Source organism: Macroventuria anomochaeta (genome assembly GCF_010093625.1).
Source record: "Macroventuria anomochaeta strain CBS 525.71 unplaced genomic scaffold BU25scaffold_10, whole genome shotgun sequence".
Taxonomy (NCBI): Eukaryota; Fungi; Ascomycota; class Dothideomycetes; order Pleosporales; family Didymellaceae; genus Macroventuria; species Macroventuria anomochaeta.
Window position 1 is genome coordinate 135,296 of NW_022985371.1, and position 21,696 is coordinate 156,991.

The 21,696-nt window shown below is 51.9% G+C and overlaps 10 protein-coding genes across 10 annotated transcripts; 5 read left to right on the forward strand and 5 right to left on the reverse strand.

Annotated features, from left to right (window-relative positions):
• Positions 1 to 518: 518 nt before the first annotated feature.
• BU25DRAFT_18665 (uncharacterized protein) lies at positions 519 to 2,179 on the reverse strand. The gene has a single exon (XM_033700969.1). It carries the CDS (start codon positions 1,868 to 1,870, stop codon positions 560 to 562), a length of 1,311 nt encoding a protein of 436 aa, XP_033563433.1. The 5' UTR covers positions 1,871 to 2,179; the 3' UTR covers positions 519 to 559.
• A 757-nt stretch (positions 2,180 to 2,936) lies between these two features.
• Positions 2,937 to 4,568, forward strand: BU25DRAFT_430075 (Zn-dependent exopeptidase; the record flags this gene model as incomplete). Its single annotated transcript, XM_033708586.1, has 2 exons — positions 2,937 to 3,159; positions 3,208 to 4,568. 2 exons carry the CDS (start codon positions 2,937 to 2,939, stop codon positions 4,566 to 4,568), a joined length of 1,584 nt encoding a protein of 527 aa, XP_033563434.1.
• Positions 4,569 to 5,255: 687 nt separating this feature from the next.
• Positions 5,256 to 6,602, forward strand: BU25DRAFT_420123 (uncharacterized protein; the record flags this gene model as incomplete). Its single annotated transcript, XM_033707982.1, has 2 exons — positions 5,256 to 5,559; positions 5,614 to 6,602. The coding sequence occupies 2 exons, from the start codon at positions 5,256 to 5,258 to the stop codon at positions 6,600 to 6,602; spliced, it is 1,293 nt and encodes a 430-aa protein (XP_033563435.1).
• Positions 6,603 to 8,596: 1,994 nt separating this feature from the next.
• BU25DRAFT_489855 (MFS general substrate transporter) lies at positions 8,597 to 10,757 on the forward strand. Its single transcript, XM_033711450.1, has 3 exons — positions 8,597 to 8,732; positions 8,797 to 9,159; positions 9,212 to 10,757. Exons 1-3 carry the CDS (start codon positions 8,678 to 8,680, stop codon positions 10,507 to 10,509), a joined length of 1,716 nt encoding a protein of 571 aa, XP_033563436.1. The 5' UTR covers positions 8,597 to 8,677; the 3' UTR covers positions 10,510 to 10,757.
• Positions 10,758 to 10,822: 65 nt separating this feature from the next.
• BU25DRAFT_420125 (uncharacterized protein) lies at positions 10,823 to 12,850 on the reverse strand (the record flags this gene model as incomplete). The annotated part of the gene is made up of 6 exons (XM_033707983.1): positions 10,823 to 11,011; positions 11,152 to 11,592; positions 11,647 to 11,922; positions 12,005 to 12,070; positions 12,104 to 12,210; positions 12,727 to 12,850. The coding sequence occupies 6 exons, from the start codon at positions 12,848 to 12,850 to the stop codon at positions 10,823 to 10,825; spliced, it is 1,203 nt and encodes a 400-aa protein (XP_033563437.1).
• Positions 12,851 to 13,774: 924 nt separating this feature from the next.
• On the reverse strand, positions 13,775 to 15,130 carry BU25DRAFT_364299 (putative oxidoreductase ucpA). The gene is made up of 2 exons (XM_033703784.1): positions 14,156 to 15,130; positions 13,775 to 14,101 (listed from the first exon to the last, which is right to left on the reverse strand). Exons 1-2 carry the CDS (start codon positions 14,880 to 14,882, stop codon positions 13,929 to 13,931), a joined length of 900 nt encoding a protein of 299 aa, XP_033563438.1. The 5' UTR covers positions 14,883 to 15,130; the 3' UTR covers positions 13,775 to 13,928.
• A 548-nt stretch (positions 15,131 to 15,678) lies between these two features.
• BU25DRAFT_364303 (uncharacterized protein) lies at positions 15,679 to 17,127 on the reverse strand. Its single transcript, XM_033703785.1, has 2 exons — positions 17,005 to 17,127; positions 15,679 to 16,952 (listed from the first exon to the last, which is right to left on the reverse strand). The coding sequence occupies exons 1-2, from the start codon at positions 17,114 to 17,116 to the stop codon at positions 15,829 to 15,831; spliced, it is 1,236 nt and encodes a 411-aa protein (XP_033563439.1). The 5' UTR covers positions 17,117 to 17,127; the 3' UTR covers positions 15,679 to 15,828.
• Positions 17,128 to 17,373: 246 nt separating this feature from the next.
• On the forward strand, positions 17,374 to 17,744 carry BU25DRAFT_337195 (uncharacterized protein; the record flags this gene model as incomplete). Its single annotated transcript, XM_033702665.1, has 2 exons — positions 17,374 to 17,484; positions 17,532 to 17,744. 2 exons carry the CDS (start codon positions 17,374 to 17,376, stop codon positions 17,742 to 17,744), a joined length of 324 nt encoding a protein of 107 aa, XP_033563440.1.
• A 528-nt stretch (positions 17,745 to 18,272) lies between these two features.
• On the forward strand, positions 18,273 to 18,689 carry BU25DRAFT_420128 (uncharacterized protein; the record flags this gene model as incomplete). Its single annotated transcript, XM_033707984.1, has 1 exon — positions 18,273 to 18,689. The coding sequence occupies one exon, from the start codon at positions 18,273 to 18,275 to the stop codon at positions 18,687 to 18,689; it is 417 nt and encodes a 138-aa protein (XP_033563441.1).
• Positions 18,690 to 20,546: 1,857 nt separating this feature from the next.
• BU25DRAFT_438800 (NAD(P)-binding protein) lies at positions 20,547 to 21,689 on the reverse strand. The gene is made up of 5 exons (XM_033709079.1): positions 21,141 to 21,689; positions 20,941 to 21,051; positions 20,829 to 20,884; positions 20,665 to 20,773; positions 20,547 to 20,610 (listed from the first exon to the last, which is right to left on the reverse strand). Exons 1-5 carry the CDS (start codon positions 21,642 to 21,644, stop codon positions 20,578 to 20,580), a joined length of 813 nt encoding a protein of 270 aa, XP_033563442.1. The 5' UTR covers positions 21,645 to 21,689; the 3' UTR covers positions 20,547 to 20,577.
• Positions 21,690 to 21,696: the final 7 nt, after the last annotated feature.

Here is a 21,696-nt window from a genome sequence, read left to right on the forward strand (position 1 = left end):
CTTTAATATTAACAAAACCCTAAAGATTGCCAATATTGGTGTATAACTAGTACTCGGTGTACTTGCGTTTAAGCTTAAGTCGCTGTACCAGAGGTATTACTAGTTCGTAGTAGCGAGTTGGTGTTGTGCTAATTGAAACAACGTTAATATCTAAGTTTAGCTAGATATACTGTTGCCTGGAGCCGTGCGGCTTAGCTAACTTAGTAAACACCTTACGGTAAAGCCCTTGATTTCGCACCTCCCGGCAAGTGTGCAGTGGTGCTGGCACTGGCGTGGATGAAGCTAGATAGCCGACCGGACGACCGTTTCGACAGCTTCGTTCGTCGGCTTGAACATCAACCACGCACAGAGATAGCGATTTCGAAGATCGGGAGAACGGTGGAACACAACAGTACGAGTTCACTAGAGACGCCTACGTCCACGGCGTCATGCGTAGAGAAGCCTACAACGAGACTAGGCTGGAGGCAATTTCTCTGATGTGAACTGTGTGTCATGTAATAAAGTTATATAACTGTATGCTGTCTATAGAACGTCGTTTCTCAAATCTCTATCCCAAAGCTCACAAACTCAGTCCAAAATCCCACACCTGCACCTTCCTCGTGCCAAACGGCCCACCCTGCCTCACAAACAAACTCAAAATATTGAACTTCTTCAATCTCTCCTCATCCACCAACGGCTCACCAGCCATATTAGCAATCTCACCCAGCTTCTTCCAGTCAATCCAACTCCCACCCGCCGTTGCACCCCACAGCTGGACAGTCGACTTCGGCGCATCAGGCAGGATCGTAATAACACTGTCTCCGGTCGCAACGATCTTGCCGCGGTATGCAAGATATGGCGGCGTAGACAGACCAGAAGCCTTGATAGCGGTCTTGCTGAACTTGCCATCTGCAGTGCGCAGGTAGTGGTAGAATGTGCTTGTACCGGTGCTGTTGTCGCGCATCAAAGCGTGGAAGCGTCCCTTATCATCCGCACACTGCGCTTCCTGGTTGATGATCTCGCTGTTCTGCGGGATGTCGTACACCTTTATCCCTGGCGTTGAGGGCTTAATTGGCAGCGCAACAGTCTGGCCGTTTGTTTGTTTCCAAGTCCTGCCCGCGTCTTCGGAGAATGCGAAGTAGAAGTCGTGGTTTGTGGAGGGCGTCGGCGTTTCACGAACAGTCCAGGACACGTACAGCTTATTAAGAGCGTTGGTGAAGCCGTTGATGTACGCGTTGTTGTCCTCGCCTTGCAGGTACTTGCCTACGTTGGACCACAGGCCGGAGGTGGAGCTGTAGCGGTGGATCCAGGAGTCGCCGGACCCGGATTGGCCGATGCGGAATTCCATCAGCAGGTCGCCGTTGTCGATGCGCTCGAAACGCGGGTAGGTTAATGGTGTCCAGGGTCCGGTGCTGCCGGGAAGAGAATGCTGGACGGCGGAAAAGGCTGAGGCGGACCATTCGGAGGGGATGGTTTTGGCGATGCCGGTGTTGCTTACACGGTAGTTGATGGGGACGTCGTGGTGGTCGAAGGAGAGATGGATTTTACCGTCGCCGCTTATGCCCATGGAGATGGTGTTGTGTTCATCGAGGGTCTGTTGTACGTAATCTGTGAAGGTGAAGTATTGCCATGCTCCGACTGAGGGGGAGATCTGGCGGCGTCCAAGGTTGACGTAGTGCTTGCCGTAGCCGGTAGCTGTTGCGTAGAATGCCACGTACTGGTAGTTGGCGAAGGTTGTCAAGGCATTTTGTTGGAAGGAGAGGCCGTTTAGATGGACTGAGCCTTCTACATCGTTGCTGATGTTGTAGGAGTTGGTAAATGTGGTGGAAATGGCCGAGACAAGTGAAGAGACAAGCGTTAAAGACGCCAGGAATGGTGAGAGAAACTTCATCGTAAACGATCTGGCGATACAATGCACTTCCGATACCTCAACTTCAATATATACTCACCCATGTCGCTGCCTATTCACCCGGATGACATACTAAGGATACGGCAGTCCGGGGAATCTGATGTGCGGGGAAGTTTAGCATCACTATAATCATAATTGAGCCTCGTGATATGTAGATCATTGTCCGGCTCTTGTGGTGTTTACGACTGGCTCCATGCAGGTATCTCGCGTGGGTTTTCGGACGAAGCGACTGTTTCATGGCAGTTGCGGCTTCTTGTGTGGACCTGCGCCGGCTTCTCGGGGCAACAATGGTGCGGGGTGGAGAACCTGGGGTATGGGGAATCATATCCATGGTTGCTAGAGTTTTAAGGCTCCTGTGGTCATTTCAAGGCTCGGTTTTTGTTGTCTCATCCTTGAGCAGCTCAAAGCTTGAAGTCACCAGGATGATGGCGCCGCTGCCACTGCCCAGTCTGCTCGGTCTTTTCTTTCGCGACATTACGAGCGGCTAGCAGACTTCTGCAATACCACATTGCGAAGTTTTACAAAAGGGAAGTCTTCCTATAACAGATTCGCCTTATTTGCAAAGTCTGTAGCTGGGCGTATGGCAGGCGCTAGGTCATCATGTGTCGTGTTAAAGAAAGGGTGGATTCTCGAGTTGCCGTTGCGGAGGACAGCGCCAGTGACCCGCCAACCGAGCGCCTTCAGCCACCGAGATCCCCGGCCACCACTTTCTCTTCTCCAGCAGCCAGGACAATGACTTCGTATCTACCGTCCCCCACTTCTCATACCACAGCAAGATATAGATCCACGACAATGCCGTCCTTATCCTCTAGGTTGCCGACAAATCATAACCGAACCATGCCTCGCGACACCTGAAGAGGAAGGTAGAGGCTCAGACTCCTCACTTGGCACTTGGCACGCCATCCAACGGCCGTGAAGCGGTCTTGGAGTGACGTATCGGCATCGGAAGTTTATCATCGACTGTATCGCGGAAAAGGATCGCAGAATATGATAAAGAGCTGTGGTTGCGCATAATGGATGGTACGCGTGCCAAGCTAGAGTCCGCAAGATGGCAACCCTTTCAATACTGCTCTTCGCTGCCACGGCATTGGCACAGGGTACAAAGTATGGCGAAAACCATGTCGTGACCCAGTTTGACTCGCAGATTGTTGAGCAGAGGGCGTTCCCGGCGCCTAATGTCACCCTGTACAGTCCTGCGTTCGCGGCGAATGCGTCTTTCACTCCTGGGTGGACTGAGGGTATTGAGGGCGCGACCAGCCAAGCAGATCTGGGTATGTTGCTATGATGGATCAAGGGGGTAGTTAGCTAACAATTGCTAGATGCATCTCTGCAAGACTTCGCACAGAAGAACGCAGCTTGGGCGACATACAGCAACGCCGATTTCTTGAGTGAGGAGGGCAAGTTCTTCCCATATGTCCGTCTTGCGAGCTCTTCGAATTCATTGAGCAAAGTCCGGGTCTGGATTCAGGGATCTGTACACGGGAACGAGCCAGCTGGCGATGAAGCCACTCTTGCACTGCTGGGTGCGATGGACGCCGACCCGACCTGGGCTGCTGGGTTCCTCGAAAAGCTTGAGATCATCATTCTGCCGCGCTACAACCCAGATGGCAATGCGTACTTCCAGCGTACTTTGGCGACCAACTTCGACCCCAACCGCGATCACACTAAGCTCGTACGTCAGCAGACACGGGATATCAAGCAATGGTTCAGTACCTTCGCTCCGCACATCGCCGTCGACATGCACGAGTATAGCGCACGCTCCAGGTATGCTGGCAACTACAGCAATGCTGCAGACGGCATGTACAGTGCTGCGAAGAATTTGAATATCCACCCAGCGATCCGTGAGCTTGCTGAGACTGTCTTCGCACCCGCAATTGGTGCATCCCTCGAGTCCAAGGGTCTGCGTGGTGCGCCCTACATGACTGCTTCTCAGTCAGCCAACCCAGTTCGCTTCGAGGAGGCCGGTACTGACGCAAAGATTGGCCGCAACGCCATGGGTCTGACGCAGTCGATCACTTTTCTTTTCGAGACACGAGGTATCGGAATTGCCAACCAGTCATTCAAACGCCGAACTCTTGGTGGGCTGCAGATGATTCTTGGTGTACTCGAGACAGCCCGCGATCAGGCAGAGGAGGTATACAGCACGATTGAAGGAGCCATCAAGGAGGTGATCGCACGCCAGGAGCCCATCGTGGTCACGGATTACACCACCTACTCGAACCGCACTTGGACCATGGTCGACACTCGCAATGGCGATGTTGTGAAGGTCCCCGTCGAATTCGCCTCGACAACACCGGCGTTGCCGAACAAGACCGTTGCAAGGCCGGAGGGTTATGTCATTCCACGCGCATGGTTCGATCTTGCCGAGCGTCTTCGAGTTTCCGGTCTCGAAGTTGAGACTTTGCAAGAGGGCTTCAAGGGCGAAGTCGAAGTGTACAACATCACCTCCTCAAGCCTTGCCCGCTCTTACTACGAAGGTGCGATCCTGAACAAAGTGACTACCGACACATTGACTCAGGACGTGACACTTCCGTCTGGGAGCTTTTTCGTGAAAAGCGCGCAGAAGAATGCAGGTCTTGCTTTCGTTGCGCTAGAACCAGAGAATATCGACTCGTATGTAAGCTTCGGTATCGTGCCTTTGGAGGTTGGAGATCTGTACCCAGTGTTCAGAAAGCTATGAAGTAGGCCTGCGGAATCTGGATGATATTCAACCGTGTGGCCGGAATACATACTGCGTAGATATCAGCAATAACCCATTTGAGGCTATCGATTGTTCAGTAATCATAGTGATGTTGTGAGTATGCAGACCTTTAGTATACATTAACCTTGCGCCACAAACTTCCCCTCTGACTTCCACCGGCACTTCCACTAACCAACGATGTGCGCCTCTTTCAACAACGCGCTTTAACGAGGACGCCACAAGCGGTTTTATAGAACACAAAGACTTCGCAAACGGCCATCGCGTCGTGTAGACTTGACCGCTCTCGCGAAAACCGTCTCTTTGGGGTTAGTTTGGCGAGTGGTCACGCGTGGCTGAGTCAGGCAGGAACATTTTGCTGCACCTTTATTATGCGCTGTGTAAGATTGTGACCCATTTTACGATGCGGCGAGAATGCGGTTTCGCTTAAAAGCCCGTTATGTGGGCTCCCCTCGCAATACATCCTGCTGGGTTGTGAAAAACGTGATCCTCCAAGGTCGAGCTGTCCGCTGCAAGGCCGCAAGCGGAAATCAGTGATAGATAATAAGAGTCGTCAGTGGCCCTAAGGTTCACCGATCATTCTCTTCGTTGTTCTTTCCTCGTGCCGTTTTCTTTGTCGATCCTCCGTTCTTGACGTGCTCAACTCGAGCTTTCCACTGCTCATAACAGATGCTGAGCGACCTACCATTGGAGATCCTTCGACGTATCTGTACGAATCTTTCGCCTGAATCTGCCCTTAGCTTCGCTCATAGTTGCCGGCATATATATCAAGCTTGTGACGACTTGACTGTATGGCGCAACATTGTGAAGGGAAGCGCGCGCGTCCGTACCGATCTACCTGCAGCCGGCCTTGAGCCAGGACGCAAGGGGAAGAGATATACAATGGCAGACACAAGCGTCAGTCGGCCTGGGGATGGAAGTTGCAGAAGGGCTGCTGTAGAACAGTATATGCCGCAGCTCATGGTATTGGAGTGTAAGCATTGCGACAACCATGAGCCTTGACCAGATGCTGACAATTATCAAACAGACACAATGGCAGCACCTCTGGATCTTCACACCATGTACAGTCAGTGTCAAGCTTTAGTTAGCAGACAGGAGTATCCCTCTTCGTTGGTACGGGCAAAGACCGATAACAGCAAATGGTTCGAGTTCATGACGGATCCGACAAGTCGATTTGAGTCGAAAGAGTGGCTTTCGGCGCAAACCGCCAGCTTGTGTTTCGCCGTCGGTGCGTTGTCTGATGCTGGGTATACTTATCAGTCAGAGGAGCCTTTTGCACGTCTTGAGGACGTACAGTGGTTCAATTCGACTGCGAATCAACGAGATTGCTCAGACTCGCTGGTCATGCAGCATGCATTAGCAAATGCTGCGGTCGGTTCGTTCTGCCTAGAGCTTCGAGCAGCTCTACATGGTGAGAGAACAATTGGCGAGGATTTTGAAGGTACCTCCAACCCACCAACGGCGTCCAGCATTCCACTGGCTTCTCAGATAGCGACGCGCCTACCATCGTCGCCTGGGAGCTTGAACGACTCGGCACCGAGTTGTTTGATGGCATCGATGAGCCCTGACTTCTTCACTGATCACACGTGGACTGGATACGTTAGCACAAGAGGAGACTGGCGAAGTGTTTACCACGGCATTGGAGGGCACAATCTCAGGGATCTGCCATTAGGAAAGGGTTTCGATCATATGCGCACCACCAACGGTCCAGTTGCTATCGACCACACAGTGAGATTCCGCGTCATCGATACTCTGGCAAATGGTGACTTCATCCTGCGATCCAACTACTTCCACACCCGCGATGATATGTACACCTTGGCCATGCTGGTAGAGAGGCGAACCGGCCGACTATCGATCTGCATGTCACGTCCAGGCGACGCGAGTCCGAAGGCATTGCAGACCGGTTCGAAAAATGCGCTCAACACACCCTTCGGCATCGTGTACGGGATTGAGCCTGGAAGCTGGCTGTGGTTGTGGAAATCGGAATGGGCTGCTGGTAACAAGAATACACACTGAGTTTTCAGGAAGTAATGTTGGCACGCCTCTTCGCAGAGCGGGAGAAGAGAAAAGAACACTTGAAAGACGACCAAGTTGTGCGCCGGTGACAAGCAAGATGGCCACGAGAGTGAGACGTACCTAGGGCATAATAGAAAGGCTCTAAAGAGCTGTGGATTTGGATCTTAGTGAGTGCCGACTCCGTAGAATCCTTTGTTTAATGAGGCACAGCCGAACGATCCTGCGTGGCTGCGTCTGTAGCTTTCGAGCGCAGCGATCCAGCGCCGATGCTGGAACATGTCATAGTCATCTGTAAGGTCGACTTAGTTGTTAGTTTGAAGGCAGGCTGGTTGGCTGAATGCTGAAGCTTAAGTCTTGAAGCTCTCGCGGAGACGGACGTGTGCCACGGACTCCTCGTGTTTACCAGCTGCCCTAGCGGGTACGTGTAGTCTGTAGGCCATGGACAATCACTGGTGAATTAAATGTGCCGATCCGAAAGCCCTGGTCGACGGATCGATTCTTGCCAGTCTTGTATAGAGCATCTGTTGTGTGCTGCTGCGGGACGGGAGCTTTGGGCCTGTAGGAGCAATGCCAGATCTCAATCTCTGTGGTCGAAATGCATCGTGAACTGAACGATGCATGATCGCCGGGTACGCGAAACGAGAAAAACAAAACTCAATTTCCGCGGAGCGAAAGACTTGCTTGATGCTGTGTCTGTTACCTCTCCAACCAAAGCCTAGCACGACGAACGTGTTTCAGTCGCGCTGTGTTGGTATGATTTCGTTAGGTGAGAGGAGTGTCATGACGACAAGACAGGAATGTGTGACCGGAGCTACGCGCTAAGTCTTCCATTCGCTCTTGGCACGCACACAGTCACGTGCGTATCTTTTCACTCTCTCAATGCTATACAGATTAGCTCAACCTGCAACTCATCATCATCAAGCGAGATCAAGCGAGTGGACCGTTCAGCAAGCTGCAGTTCGAGATCCTGCAGCTTGCGCAACGTTTGCGCTAGCTCATTGGACCCCGTGGGCCACCCCGCAGATAACACACGCTGCAAGCAAGTGTTGTGGCTGCATGCCTCATCGTGGGCTATGTTCACCGCACATTGGTCGGCTCGACAAGAATGTTGAGTTCAGACATACAATGTCATCGTGACCGCAGCGCGTGTTGGTGTTCTCCAGATTAACGTATTGTGACGCAAAGAGCGCCACAAGTAGTATCCAGGGAATGGGCTTGATCCTGACAGGTTACCTTCCTCAACTCGTATCTCGCGCCGATGCGCATGGTATCGAACAATTCGAGCTTGTCGCTAGCGAACAACGCTTGTAATCCAACGGTGTTCATGACCACCGACAAGCTGGACTTGAAACGGCAAATGAGACCGAAAGGTAAAATCATCCCAACAAATAACAATTCAATGACAGATGAGAGTGCGCAGGTGTCGCATGGAGCACGAGCGTTTGGAGACGAAGTTACCGTGTGCGACCCGAGATTGGAGAATGCAGGGCTTTGCTCAACAGATGCTGCACCTGGCAAACCCGGTTTTCGATGGGATGACGTTTGTGACGGGCGGACAAGGGGGACGGGATGCCGTGTTTGGCCAATTGAGAAAGCTCAAAAGTTTCTGTCGATGGATTTGCAAGAGGGAAATGTTTGGTGAACCCTGAGTTTAGGGCCTTCAAGCGTACCATGGGACGACCGTTGCGAAGAAGGTGACTCGCAGATTGATAGCACCAGACCTGTAGGAGTGCATGTCGGCGGATGCTAGCCACTGAAGCTGAGGGCGAGACAAGCGAGTTTGCAACCTTGAGTTGACAGGGTGCACGGCACGTTTATCTCCTTTTCGTTGCACGACGGGGCGCACTGCGCTAAACTGGGATAACTTGCATGTGGCACAGTGGGAGAGGAGGCTCTCACGTGGTGAATTCAGTTCGTGGAGGTTCTTCGGCCCGTGAGACCTTAGCGTTGATAAGCCCCAAAGCTCCGCCTTTTGTTTCTTAATTACTGCCAAACCTTGATTGCCATTGCCTTTCCCTTTCCTATGCGCGGCGCCTCTTCTTCCTTCTCCATCAACAAACAGTAGGCCCGTTACCATGCCTCTCGACCCCAAGGACGAGCCGTTCCCCACGAAACAGCTCATTATTATCGGTGGGTGCTACTGCTCGACGCGGTGATGTCATGGCAAAATGAGAGTTTTCTGACCGCCGGTTAGGAATATGCCGATTCTCCGAGCCTCTCGCATTCAATTCCATCCTCGCGTACTCGTACGTGATGGTACAGGATTTGGGCATTCATGAACGCGATGCTTCTTTCTACTCCGGACTGCTCGTCTCTGCCTATGCCATCGCTGAGGCCATCACCGCGCCGCTATGGGGATCTATCTCCGATGTCTACGGCAGGAAACCGGTCGCGCTGATTGGTCTGGCTGGTGTTGCTATGTCCAGTATTGTCTTTGGTATGGCTGGTACCTTCTGGGTTGCGCTACTTGCGCGATTCATTGGTGGTGCTTTGAATGGAAATGTTGCTATCATGCAAACCATGGTCGCCGAGATGGTCAAGAACCCAGCTCATGAGCGTAAGAACGCCAAACACCTGAACAATTGCAATACACACTAACACAATCTCAGCTCGTGCATATGCCACACAGCCCTTCGTCTGGACTCTGGGAGGCATCATTGGCTCAGCCATGGGTGGTTTCCTTGCCCAGCCAGCCGTCTTCTACCCCAACGCTTTCGCCAAGGATGGTCTATTTGGAAAGTACCCATACCTCCTCCCCAACCTCGTCGCGGCCATTGGTATCGTTCTTGCAATTATCCAGGGCATGTTCTTCCTGAAGGAGACATTAGTCCGCGAGGAGGAGCCCGACCAGAACGGTGGCATCACATACGGCGACAACGTCAACGAGAGGAGTCGTCTGCTTCCACCGCAGCAGCCCCACCAGATCCCGGGACGTGTCCGTGGTTCTGTGGCTGGCTCGGTGCGCGAGCCTCGTGGTTCTATTGTCAGCTTGACAAGGGAACGCCTGCACTCCATGTCAGTCGCAGGCAGCATTCGTCACATTCGCAAGCGTGCATCTTTCCTGGAAGAGGGTATGCCCGCGCCATTCGATCAGCGTTTCGACATCCGTCGCTCGTCTTTCGGCACCATGCACTCCATTAGGGTCGCGCCTCACAACGTTCTCCCTACTCGAGGACCGCCCCCTAAGCCACGCTCAACTTTCAACAAGACGGTTGTTATGATGATCATCTCGATGTCCATCTTCGCATTCCACCAAATGGCGTTTGTCAGCATTCTCCCTGTTTACATCTTGGATGAGCCCATGGCTCGTGGCGTTGACTTCCGTGGTGGTCTCGGCATGTCTCTCCACGATGTAGGCGCTTTCTTGGCCATCAACGGTTTCATCGCATTGTTCGTGCAAGGCTTCATTTTCCCCATTTTCGTCGAGCATGTTGGTGTGTGGAAGTCTTTCTTCTACATGGTCCTCTTTTACCCCATCTGCTACGTCATTATCCCCTTCATCAGCGCCCTTCCTGATGAGTTTGTCTCGCCCGGAGTTTACTTCACTCTGCTCTTGCAGGCGTTTTTCGGTATCATCGTTTTCCCCTGCTCTCTCATCCTGATGAAGAACGCTGTTCCTTCACCGCTGGTTCTTGGGCGCGTCAACGGACTGGCTATGTCCGCCTGCTGTCTCGCCAGAACTATTGCTTGCCCTTTGGTAGGAGCTATCTACTCCATTGGTGGTAGCGCTACCGCGTGGTTCGGCCTCACGCTCATGGCCGTCTTTGGTGTCATCCAGCTCATCTGGGTACCTAAGGAGGATGTTGGCCCAGTCGAAATTGACAATGGCCTCAAGAAGGTTGTTCACCGCGACGACGAGAATGAGGACGCGATCGACGACATCTCGGTCATCGGATCGGTTCGGTAATCATTGTCCAAAAAGATCGAGTTTACGAAGTTTCGTCCATATCGAGGATCATAATGTCAACGAAGGAAGAGTTATCGCCTGGTTCCTCAGTTTCTGCAGCATTGTTCGGCGTTGGGGGCACTTTTCATGGCTTCACGAGAATCTGATCATCACCAGTCATTCGGTCATGTGAGCATTTCTTGCATAGCGAATCGAAAAGCTTATGTCATATGTATCAACGTTCTGCGATAGGTTTTGCAAATAAAGCGAAATTTCGTCTTTCACTAAACCAACACACCTTTTTATCATGAGATTTACCCGTGTTGTTCCATCACTAAACCTCGCTTCTCTCCGACTTCATCTCGTGAAATCGGACCTCGTGCGCAGACCCTTCCGAAAGCGCCGCGATGGTAGCCGGATCGTCGCCGAACAACTTCGCCACGCTCTTCAATGGCATACTAAGAGTCTCAGGCAGTACGAAGTAGAGGACGATCCAGCCCAGTCCAGAGATGATGATAAAGACCTGTTTGTGTTGTCAGTGTCACGTCGCGTGTCAACTACGAGGATATAACTTATCAGGAAAAATCGCCATCCAATGTTTGCAAAAGCGTACGGAGTCACTTGCAGGTAGACAAGATCAGCCTGAGCAAGGACCAAGTTTACCAGCACCACACCCTTGGATCGAATCTGGTTAGGGAACACCTCACTGTAGAAGACGTTGCCGCCAACATCAACACCGAGCTGGTAGACAGCGTTGAAGCAGAACAGGATTGTGACGCCGAGAGCACCGAGGCCCTTTCTGGTTGGGTCCATCTCGAAGTATCGAACTGCGGCAGCCTCGATGATTACGCCGATACCGATCAGCATGATAGGCCCGCGACCAATAATGTCCGATAGGAAGGCGCCAATCAGCCAGAAGGGGATCGAGACTGAGACCCAGCCCGCCGTCAAGAGGAGTGTCTGCCTGACATCAAAGCCAAAAGCGGCATAGAAGGTGGGACCGTAGTTGTTGATGACGAGGATGGCAGTCGACTGGCCGAGGAAGCAGTAGAAGCAGGTGATAGCGACACGGCGACGGTACGATGCCTTCATGAACATTGAAAGCTGTGATGAGGTCAGCTGACGGTTTCGAAGATGTCCAAATAATTCAGGACTTACCCAAGCGGTCTCCAACTTCTGATCAATAGCCGTATGTCGCTTGGTCTCGTCGAAATCTTGAGTCGCAAACGTATCGTCTCCTTTTGTCGAATGCAGCCTGAAGATGACCTGCTTTGCCTCTTCCACACAGTCCTGCATCATGAGCCAAAGCAGTGACTTCGACGACAGGAAGGCGATGATGATCAACAGTGTCGGCCAGATAATATACAAGCCCAACGGGCCCTCCACTGAGTGACTGGCCTCGAGTTGAACGAGAGCGACTTGTTTCAAAGTCGCCTACAGCCTTTTCAATCAAGTCCCAATTTCACGTCCACTATCATTCATGGATTCTCGTTTCAGCAGTATGCCCGAAGCATACCTCACTGACAACAGGGGTTGCAAGAAGCAGAAGCGCAGAAGAAAGCTCCGGCAGTACTTTGACAACCTACCTGAGGATCTATCAAAGGATGACGCTTACCAGCAGTTGATGGATGATCCGTGGCAGTAGTGGCTCAAAGTTGGCCGCGCAAAGTACCTTATTGTCTTCAAAATGGCTTGTGATTTCCTTTCTATCCCATGTACCAGCTGCAAGTGCGAGCGCTGCTTCAGCTCTGCTAAACAAACAATCACGTGTGATTGCAATTCACTCTCAGCATCAACTATGAAAGCTCTTCAACTCCAGAAAAACTGGCTCAAGACCGGCATAGTTGCAAGCTATTTGACAAAGGCGGCAGACCAGGTGATGGCTCATGAGATGTGGGGGAGGTGAGAAAGTGAAGCAGCAGACGAGACAAGCAATTCACTCTGATATGTACACTATACTCAAATAAGAAATGTATGTGCTATACTACGGCTACTGAGTGTAAAACGTCTGTTTTTAATCAATCGGGCAGCAGCAACACCGAAAATCCACCCGTAACGTACTTATATAAGCCTTATCGTACCGTCTTACTGACTGTTTCCAGCGCTGCCCGAAGGCTTTCATCGTCCATCTTCTCTCCACTTCACAATGAAGACCATGCCGCTTTCATGGCGTTTCGATTAGTATATTGCACTTGCAAAAAGCATTCTGAAGAGATGCTCTCCTTTGATAACACTTACCGGCGTGCGCGATGTGGAAACGGCTTTCTTCAAGAGGATGCAAGTGCCGAGAGAAACAGTCGATGAGAAAGTACGCTGCATTCGGCTTGTACCACCTAGGTGGAAGTCTGCGGTCGCCGAGCATCTGGCCACGACGTTAGGTGAGTGTTGGCATCACCTGGCGAGCTAGTAGGAAACAATGTAAGATCCCTCATTCTTCCGAATATTGGTGACTTTCACAAGTTGCTGACCCCCTTGGTAATTGGAACGATGATGAGATATGTCTTTTGGTCCAAAGAACAACTTCGTGGGTAGATGACATCATGGTTTTATACAGAGGGGTTCAGCAACTTGTGAAAGTCATTATTAGTGATAGTCAGACACGTAACCGACGACCGCGTCAGATGAGATTCACAACACCACATGCCTTCTTCTCTGCTGACCCTGCTGACCAACCGTTCCGCCATTCATCTAGCTTACACCAACAACGAGCGAGGACACTACCGCAATGGACGAGCCACCAGCATCTAGTCCAGAAGCACCCTTATCTGTCTACTCCGCTCTAACTTCCTTTCGATTTCTCACGCACCTTCACCTGAAAGCCCGCTTAGAACACGACTCCTGCCAATTCTTAGGATACGAGCGCGAGACTTTCCGATGGGGTTCCTCAGGCTAATTAATCAACTCGCTAACGACCTCATGCTATGTGTCACGGTTCAGGGCGCTCTTGCCTGTCGAACCTCACCTGCCATGAGATTGACTGCCACGTCACACTGGCGTTGTTTACAGCTACTCACCTATACATACTGTCCGTAGCTTCACCCAATACAACCTCAGTTCAATCCCTCAATATTTCCGCACATGCGTACTGATCACTCACGATCCTAAACACTATGCCTTTAGCATGACTTTGGCCCTAGTAATGTCTTGAGAGGACTGAGGTCGAATTTTATGCTCCGGAACCTTGCGAGAAGATATGGTACTGCAGTGTGTGTAGGAAGTGGTAGAAAGAAGATGGAGATGCGGGAATTTGGGAGTGGGAAACTGTGGTCGAGATGAGGGAAGAGGGTAAGGAGTATGATACGCGGAGTTTTGATTCGTTTGGTTAATGGGTGCGCTGTCCATTGAGAGCAACACAAAGCGGATGCTCAATCGTAACTGAGCGTAGGAAATTTGGCCTACTTCGATCCTCAACTACTATACCAGCCTTCGTCGCTGATTGTTCAGACTACAAGTTTGACTTTCAGCTTATCACCATTGACAATCTCGTCCTTCAACTGCTCCAGGGCATTAACATCCCACGGCGCAGCCACATACCGTCCACCCAGCCATTTCCTCGGCTCAGCAGTTAACCAGACTACAAACCCACCACACAACTCAGGGGTATCATTCAGGTCTGTCAGCACGCGTCAGCTTTAGCACTTACAGCAATCCCAACGCAATCACTTACAAGGCTTCAGGATCTCTATCTCCTGGTTCGCCAAAGTTGTCACCACACCTCCGGGATTCAGGCTCACCACGTTGACTCCCTTGTCTGCGTACCCGACATCGGTATGTTCCGTCAATCGACAGAGTGCCAGTTTACTCGAGTTGTACGACGATGCAATTGCGTTTACCTGAAGCGCGCCCATGCTCGACATGTTGACGATATTGACATGCCCGGTCTTCTCAGCGGTTTTTAACAGTAGGGGCAGGAAGGCATGGGTTAAGAGGTACGGGCCTTTGAAATTGACTTCTTGCGTGCGCCACCAATCTGAGGGGTTGGATTCGTGGAGCGGGATCCAAGCTGCGGAGTGGCCTGCATTGTTGACTAGGACATCCAACCGATCTTCCTCACTCTCCACCTCTTTGGCGAGTGCAGCAACAGCAGAATCCGAAGACACATCGATAGACTGCTTGCGTACACGGATATCTGCGTTAATCGCCTTGATTCTGGACTCGACTTCGTCCAATTGGTCGTTGGTACGAGCACACAGGATGATACCGGCGACGCCCGCGTGAGCGTATTGCAGGGCGATTGCGCGGCCAATGCCTCGGCCAGCACCGGTTATGAGGATAACCTTGCCAGGTTGGTGCAGAGTGGGAGTTTCTTTGGCGGAGATGGAGTGGTAGATGTCGTTGTGTAGGTTTGAGAGGCCGACGAAGGCGTAGCCTGATTCTGGGGGTGGTATGGACATGGTGGAAAAAGTCTACGATAGGAGCTGTTCTACGCTGCTTGAGATCCTGAGGCGAAGAATTAACTCAGAGGCAACTGCCTTGAAATGATTCTATGCGTTTATATATGCGTAGACCGTCAGCTGCCTTACTCATCGTCTAGTGTCGACATACTCTTTACAGCCTGGCGTCAGTAGCGTGCCGGTCAAACAACGCTGCACGAACGGTTGGTTTGCGACTCTGAGCCAATAACAGGCAGCTTGGTACAGAGTTTACAGAGTTCTGAGCATTCATGCAGTTGCAGGGCGCTTAAGTACGTGGATGACCAACGTCAGCGCTACTGCAACATCCATGTCGGATAGATCATATGAGACACCGAGACACCAACTTGGAGGTTGCATTGAACCTCGCATGAAAACGCTACAAGATTCCGCCATGGGACTGCCACACACTTACATTCATGATATTGCAAGTAGACTCCTTATCCATTCAATAGTTGCGTTCATCGACATCTACAAAAATCTACACGTGCCACAAAGATATGCTTCAAGAAATTCTCTCTAATACCTACTACTTTTGTTTAACGAAGTTATGCGGACTGCTCTGTGATCGCTTTGAAGCTCAATCTCGTTTGTGCTTCGAATTCGCAAACTTCTTGGCCTCAAAACGAAAGCAGACCGCAACTTCCTTCAAGTCTTGCGAGGCCAGGCATTTGAAATCTCGAGGCAACCTTCAAATCGGCTCAACAAGATCCATGTCTTCTCACCCAAAAGTGATGCGTTCAAGGACTCGATGACGATCACATGTCGAACACTCAATGGCAATGTGTTTGCAATTGCGCTGCTAATATCCACTACACCATGCGCTGCTAATATCCCCTACACCATGCGCGCTCAGCTCTCTATGTTACATTTGTACAAACTCGCTTTACACATCCCAAATCGTACACTTGGCCCAAAGATGCTGAACCTATGCCTGGCACTTCTGCAGCTGTTCCCTAACGTACGCAGGATACTGGCTCCTCAGCTCTACTCCACCCCTCTTCTGCAGCGTAGGCACAGCCTCAACACCCTCATCCAAAACCTTCTTGATCCTGCTCTCATACTCAGCAGCCTCAGCCGCAAGCGGCATCTCCGCGCCTAATACAGTCCTCGAGGTCTTGAGTGCATTCCAGATTGTAAGAAGCTCGAAGAGGCCTTGACAGTACACGTTGACGGCGTCAGTCTGGCCGTTCTTGTTCTTGAAGTCTGCTTCTGTCTTTGTGCCGAAGGCGGAGACGCGGTCGATCGAGTCCTGGGCTTGGATTGGTAACGGTTCGTGGGAGGATTTGGACTGGGGTCTTACGGCGGCATTGTCCTGCTTCAGAGCGTTGACGAGACGGTTTGCCAGTGTCTTGACGGTCTCGACGTCGCCTTCGTGCTTCTGCGCCACGACGGCTGCCAGCTCGGTCGGTACGGCGATCACGTAGGGCTTGCTCCTCCAGTCGGTCTGGGTCATCTTTGCACCCTTGGACAGGACGGCGTGGTGATCATCTTCTTCCATCAACTCCACGATCTGTCGTGCGTAGCGCAGTGCTTTGACTGTCTCTTCCCTATCCCATTCTGACTCGGCGGCCCGGTCATGCGCGCCCTTCAGGACCCTCATTGTGACGTTGTAGTTGCTCAATCGCAGCCCGGTCGCCTTGACTCTCTGCAGCGCCTTCAAAACGATGTTGTGATGTCCGTTTTCAATCAGAGTTCGCACAACCAGCTCCTGCCATTCTGGCTTGATGGCAATGCCAGCGCTGTGGAAGCCTTCCAGAACACGGACAACGTTTTCCCAATCTGCTGTCGTTTCACTCTGGCGCACGACATTCTTCAAGCTTTCCCATCGGCTCGGTCTGACATTGCGGTCGATGTGTTCGAGAGGGAGGGTGACGTCGCCAATTGTGACCTCGACAGGCTCGGTCTCGAGCTTTGCGCGTGACTTTTGCTTATAGACGAGCTTCTGCTGTTCTCTTGACAGGTGTTCGGGGAGGAGAACCTTGGAGTTGATCTTCGCGAGGAGGGACGAGAGCTCGGTGGAGGAGGGTTCGAGGAAGACAGGAAGGCCGCCTATGTATTCGTCAGCGCTATCTATTGTAGACGACGTGATGTATATGCGCACCCTTCGACCGCGCTACACTCCGAGAGAAGGCGCGGCGCGAGCCATTGGCATAGCTGGAAACGCCGTGCGAGTTTCGCAGTGCCGACTGGCAGCTCCGCCGTATTGAGTGCATGATGATGTGTGGTTAATCGCCTCCACGAGTCGCGATCAGATGTCGATGCTCAGAAAAGTTTGCTGACTAAGATCTCCTCCGAACACCACCGCATCAGCCACTGCGGGAAGCCACGATGTAGCCACCCCCTCCACTTTTCCGCCCACTTAAGCACAGCCTACCCAGACATCGTCGCCGAGATGGCTGCAAAAAGATACAGTTGGTACCTCCCATACTTGAAGTCGCCAACCAGCAACAAAAATAAGACCAACAGCAAGATGGACAACGAACAAGCCACATTTTGGCTCTCGCAGTTCATTGGCAAGAATCTGCGCATTCATGCTTCTGACGGGCGGGTGTTTGGCGGCCAGATGAAGTGCACTGACAAGGTGCGCCTGCTGTTACCAAAGAGGAGGCGTTGTACTGACGCCTGCAGGACTGCAATATTATCCTTTCACTTGCGTATGAGTACCGTGCGCCATCTCTTGAGGCCATTCGCAAGCCTATTGAAGAGTCCGGAAACTCATCTGCGAAGGTGACTTGGAACAGCCGCTACGTGGGCTTGGTTGTCGTGCCAGGAAAGCATGTCAAGAAGATCGAGTTCGAAGAGAGCACGCTGCCAGGTCAAAAGAGTGGGATCACCTTGTAAGACACATTACAACGAGATGAGAGCTCGTCTTCACCGGAACGCGCATCTACGCGCGTATGCACGTGACTCATTGCTCCTTCACTTGCGCATTGTCAGCACGCCATAGACCGAACATGGGATGGATTTGGCTAACGTAGTTCGGCACTCTAAATCTGCGGCAGCATTCTAGCAACCATCACGGATGCAGCGTTCCGTCTGCTATTCCAGTTCTGGCGAGACACCGTTTACACTGCGAAACTTGGTCGGTGCATCGAACTACAACGCGTCGAGAGTTTCCCGCGTCTCGTACTCAGTCTTGTTGACAACATCATCAACTTTCTGTCAAGTCAACTCTTCAAATCCACATGCTTGGCCTGTTACAGGCCTCCGCGAGGCCGCCTACAAGGCTCCCACTAAAAGTCAACAAGGGTCGCAGTCCTTCCAGACCCTGAGCCGTGCCAGTTCAGAGCACCACAACTCTAGCGATACGCACACTATCACTACATCTGACGCAATATTGCAACCAGCAACTACACCGTCTCCTAACAAATGACCTCCTTCCTCTTCAAGCTCCCCGCTGAGCTGCGCAACATGATCTGGAACTACGCACTCACGAGTGACACCGGAACCCTACAATACAACCCAAGCACCAAGCGGTTCGACGTGTCCCATATCGGTGCCGGGCTGTTGACTACTTGTCGCTCGATCTCCATAGAGACGCTATACACGCCAGTGCGTCTGAACACGTTGGTTTTCGATACCGGGATAGTAGGAGATGTGGACTTGTGGGTGCTGCTGGCAAGGTTGGGGAGGTTGGATCAGGCTACACAATATGGACTGAGGCTGGATCTCAGGATTCGGAAGCCGCACCCTTCCACTCTCGCCCAGAAGCCTTCCACGAATCGCACCCCCAAGTCTCCTGGGGCACCAAACGCAGTACGAGTCACGAGTTACAGGCGCTCCTAGGCGCAGGCGACTGGCCGCAAAAGCAATCCATCTGTTAGACGAGCACGCTACCGCGATTATTACCATCACCAAGATCATCGAAAGCTCCTCGCCTCGGCTCAACGGCCAGTATAAGCCATTCGTCTTCTTTAGGCCTAGTAAAACGGCTGGTATACATCTAATGAGCAAAACCATCGTCAGCATTTCTCCCGCCCACACGTTCCATCACTTCAATTGCTAGGAACAGGGACTGAGCCTTGTGTCTCAAGTCCTCCAAAAAGCCATGGCTAGATAGTACCTGACATGTTGACGCGTTTGGAACCTCAGGTCGCTTCTGCACCCGCTCCTTGGAGTCGAGCTGATAATTTTGTTTGCCTTCAACCACTCTCCATGCTCTCTCTTGTTCTACTTGTCTGTTCCAGGTTTTCGTTGTATAGAAAGTCTCTCGCAGTGTCGTTCTCTCATCTGCTAACTGCGATTACACCAAAATCTACTACCTGCCGCGGCTCAAGTCCAAGTTACATTAGATACCCCACAGACGTCTCGAATCGTTTGGCGGCGATGCTACGAAGGGATTTTCACGAGCGAATGGGTAGAGGCTGTGGCGCTTACCTACATGCCAAGGGTATTACTGAAGGTGGTGCTGCTATGAACCCCATTGGCTCGTCATCATGATATCTCGACCGGTCAACGTTGATACAGTGCTGGGGGCAGTAAAGACCCACCAGCCTTGTGCGACCCTCAAGATAAAGCTAGGATCACTCTCCCGCTCGCAGATGTCCAAGATACTGACACACTAATCGACCGAAACACTCCCGGAGACTCCAATACATACTATCGCAAAGATGCATGACAATCGTCTATCGAACAAGGCCTCCTCGTTCCCAAAGACTTACTTCTTGCCCGACGATGGCAGTGTTCCTAACACTGTGGCGTGCATGGTCCTCTTGATGCCACGAATGAGGTTTGAGACAGGATGACACGATGGAAGACGTGGGACTTGGGTGATCTCTCCTGCGTCTGAGACTCTGGGTTTCCTTGAAAAATACAGGGTGGACCTGCCATCTGAATCGAGAGACAGGCCCTATCGTTCGATTCGAAATCAACCGTCAAGGCCCAGGGACCGCGAAAAGCCTTTGTCGCCACGGGCTGACTCACTTGCTGAGACGGCACGACGACTGGATCGAGATAGCCGGGCCATACGCCAGAAAGAACATGATCTACAGAAGGATAAGGCAGACTTTGCCAAGTCATGTCTCGCTTTGGAAGACAGAGCGCGGGAACTCAGGAGGAAGACGACGCAAGAACGACTGAATCCACGAGATACACCTACTCGAGAGTCAAGAGATCCATACGCGAGGCGCGGACGCGACTGGAAACTTCCCCAAAAGCCAACGAGGAGCTCCAACAGGGGCTCGGGAGGGTACAACACCGATCATGGAGAGAAGTATGCCAAGGCGGAGAACTGGCATTGAGCAGCACGTCCAGCATCATAAGATCGAGCCATCAGAAACAGAAGGCCTGCGATCTTAAAAACCGGAATGCGTGGTCTCAAGACCTTGAGCACCCACGACCATAACCTCGGTAAATGCAGCCCCAAGAATTCGAGGACCGCAAGAGACTCGCAATCGGGAGAAGGGAGAAGGTCTGAGGGCAGTCGCGGAAGACACCTTTGTTCTTTGTCAGCACGTCGGTATTCAGAATGAGCCAAATATACTGAGTCACATCATAGACCATCGCGACTCTACTGGGAAAGATCCTTGTACGAGAATGCAGCAGAATTGCAACTTATCTTAGCATACCGCATTTCACCTTGGGTCACTGAACGTTGTTCTTTGGGCCGGTAATGCTTCATGGCACGGTCGATACATTTGACGAGTCTGCGTTGCGCTATATCTAATCCCGCGTTCTATAGCTTACGGTATATATCGAGCGCTGATGCCTGTAGCAAGCACGTTAGTCTTCATCCCTAGTTGCAGTTGAGGAAAGATCACACCTGGTAATTAGGAAACAACATCGAGTCCGCCACAACAACATTCTCTCTCCTACTAGCTGCGAACACAACCACCTCCGCGATATCGTCCGGCGTCAATGGATCACAACCTCTGCCTCGAGTCAATGACCACGCTGGCATGAAGTAACAGAACGACCGGAACTTACTCGTAGACCTTATCAGCCGAAGTCTCATCACCTCGATTCCGTACAACTGTAAACTCCTACCATGGAATCAGCATCTTCCCCACACACTTCTTTTTTAAGTCGGATTGCTCACCGTCAACACCTGTCCCGGATCAACAGTAATAACCCTAATCCTCGTCGCAATCAACTCCTTCCTCAACGCCTCCGTGAAGCTCCTCACCGCCGCCTTACTCGCGCAGTAGATCTACACATCGTCAGCCCGCGTCAGCGCCCTCCTGCACAAATCCCCCTCCTCTTCCCGCCACAACTCTCATCGACCGAAGTTGCACTCACCGACCCCCCGGCATACGCCTCCCTCCCCGCAATACTCCCAATCATAACCACATCGCCTCGTTCACCCTCAGGTCTCTTCTTCGCAATCTTCAGGAACTCTTGGGTCATGTGGATCAAGCCGGTGACATTCGTAGCCCAGACGTCGTCGATGATAGACGGTGGGATGTCCGGGGCGCGCTCGTACCCACTCATGAAGCCCGCGTTGTTGACCAGGATCTGGACGTCTGCGAAGTCATCTGGCAGGTTTTGGAAGAGTTGCGTGATTTCTGAGCGCTGCGAGACGTCCAGCTTGACTACGTGGACTTTCACGCCGTCTCCTACTTCTTCCTTGATCTGCTTGGATATCTGGTGCAGCCGGTCTTTGCGCCGCGCTGTCAAGATCAGTTTGAGAGATGCAGGCGAGGTGCGGGCAAATTCGAAGGCGCAGGAGCGACCTATGCCGGAGGATGCGCCGGTTATGAGGACGGTTTTGCCGTGGAGGTTTTTGGCCGCATTTGTTGGCATTTCGTAGTGGGTTTGGTGAGAGATGGTTGATTCGATTGAGTCATGTCAGAAT

Excerpts from the sequence above, each read along its gene's own strand:
- BU25DRAFT_18665 (XM_033700969.1), bottom strand. The coding sequence starts at position 1,870 with ATGAAGTTTCTCTCACCATTCCTGGCGTCTTTAACGCTTGTCTCTTCA.
- BU25DRAFT_364299 (XM_033703784.1), bottom strand. The coding sequence starts at position 14,882 with ATGTCCATACCACCCCCAGAATCAGGCTACGCCTTCGTCGGCCTCTCA. Across the intron at positions 14,102-14,155 it reads GATAGAGATCCTGAAGCCTT|ACCTGAATGATACCCCTGAG; the intron begins GTAAGTGATTGC and ends GCGTGCTGACAG.
- BU25DRAFT_438800 (XM_033709079.1), bottom strand. The coding sequence starts at position 21,644 with ATGCCAACAAATGCGGCCAAAAACCTCCACGGCAAAACCGTCCTCATA. Across the intron at positions 21,052-21,140 it reads AGGCGTATGCCGGGGGGTCG|ATCTACTGCGCGAGTAAGGC; the intron begins GTGAGTGCAACT and ends GACGATGTGTAG. Across the intron at positions 20,611-20,664 it reads TGTTGTTTCCTAATTACCAG|GCATCAGCGCTCGATATATA; the intron begins GTGTGATCTTTC and ends TGCTTGCTACAG.
- BU25DRAFT_364303 (XM_033703785.1), bottom strand. The coding sequence starts at position 17,116 with ATGCACTCAATACGGCGGAGCTGCCAGTCGGCACTGCGAAACTCGCAC. Across the intron at positions 16,953-17,004 it reads GAGTGTAGCGCGGTCGAAGG|GCGGCCTTCCTGTCTTCCTC; the intron begins GTGCGCATATAC and ends ACGAATACATAG.
- BU25DRAFT_489855 (XM_033711450.1), top strand. The coding sequence starts at position 8,678 with ATGCCTCTCGACCCCAAGGACGAGCCGTTCCCCACGAAACAGCTCATT. Across the intron at positions 8,733-8,796 it reads GAAACAGCTCATTATTATCG|GAATATGCCGATTCTCCGAG; the intron begins GTGGGTGCTACT and ends ACCGCCGGTTAG. Across the intron at positions 9,160-9,211 it reads CAAGAACCCAGCTCATGAGC|CTCGTGCATATGCCACACAG; the intron begins GTAAGAACGCCA and ends ACACAATCTCAG.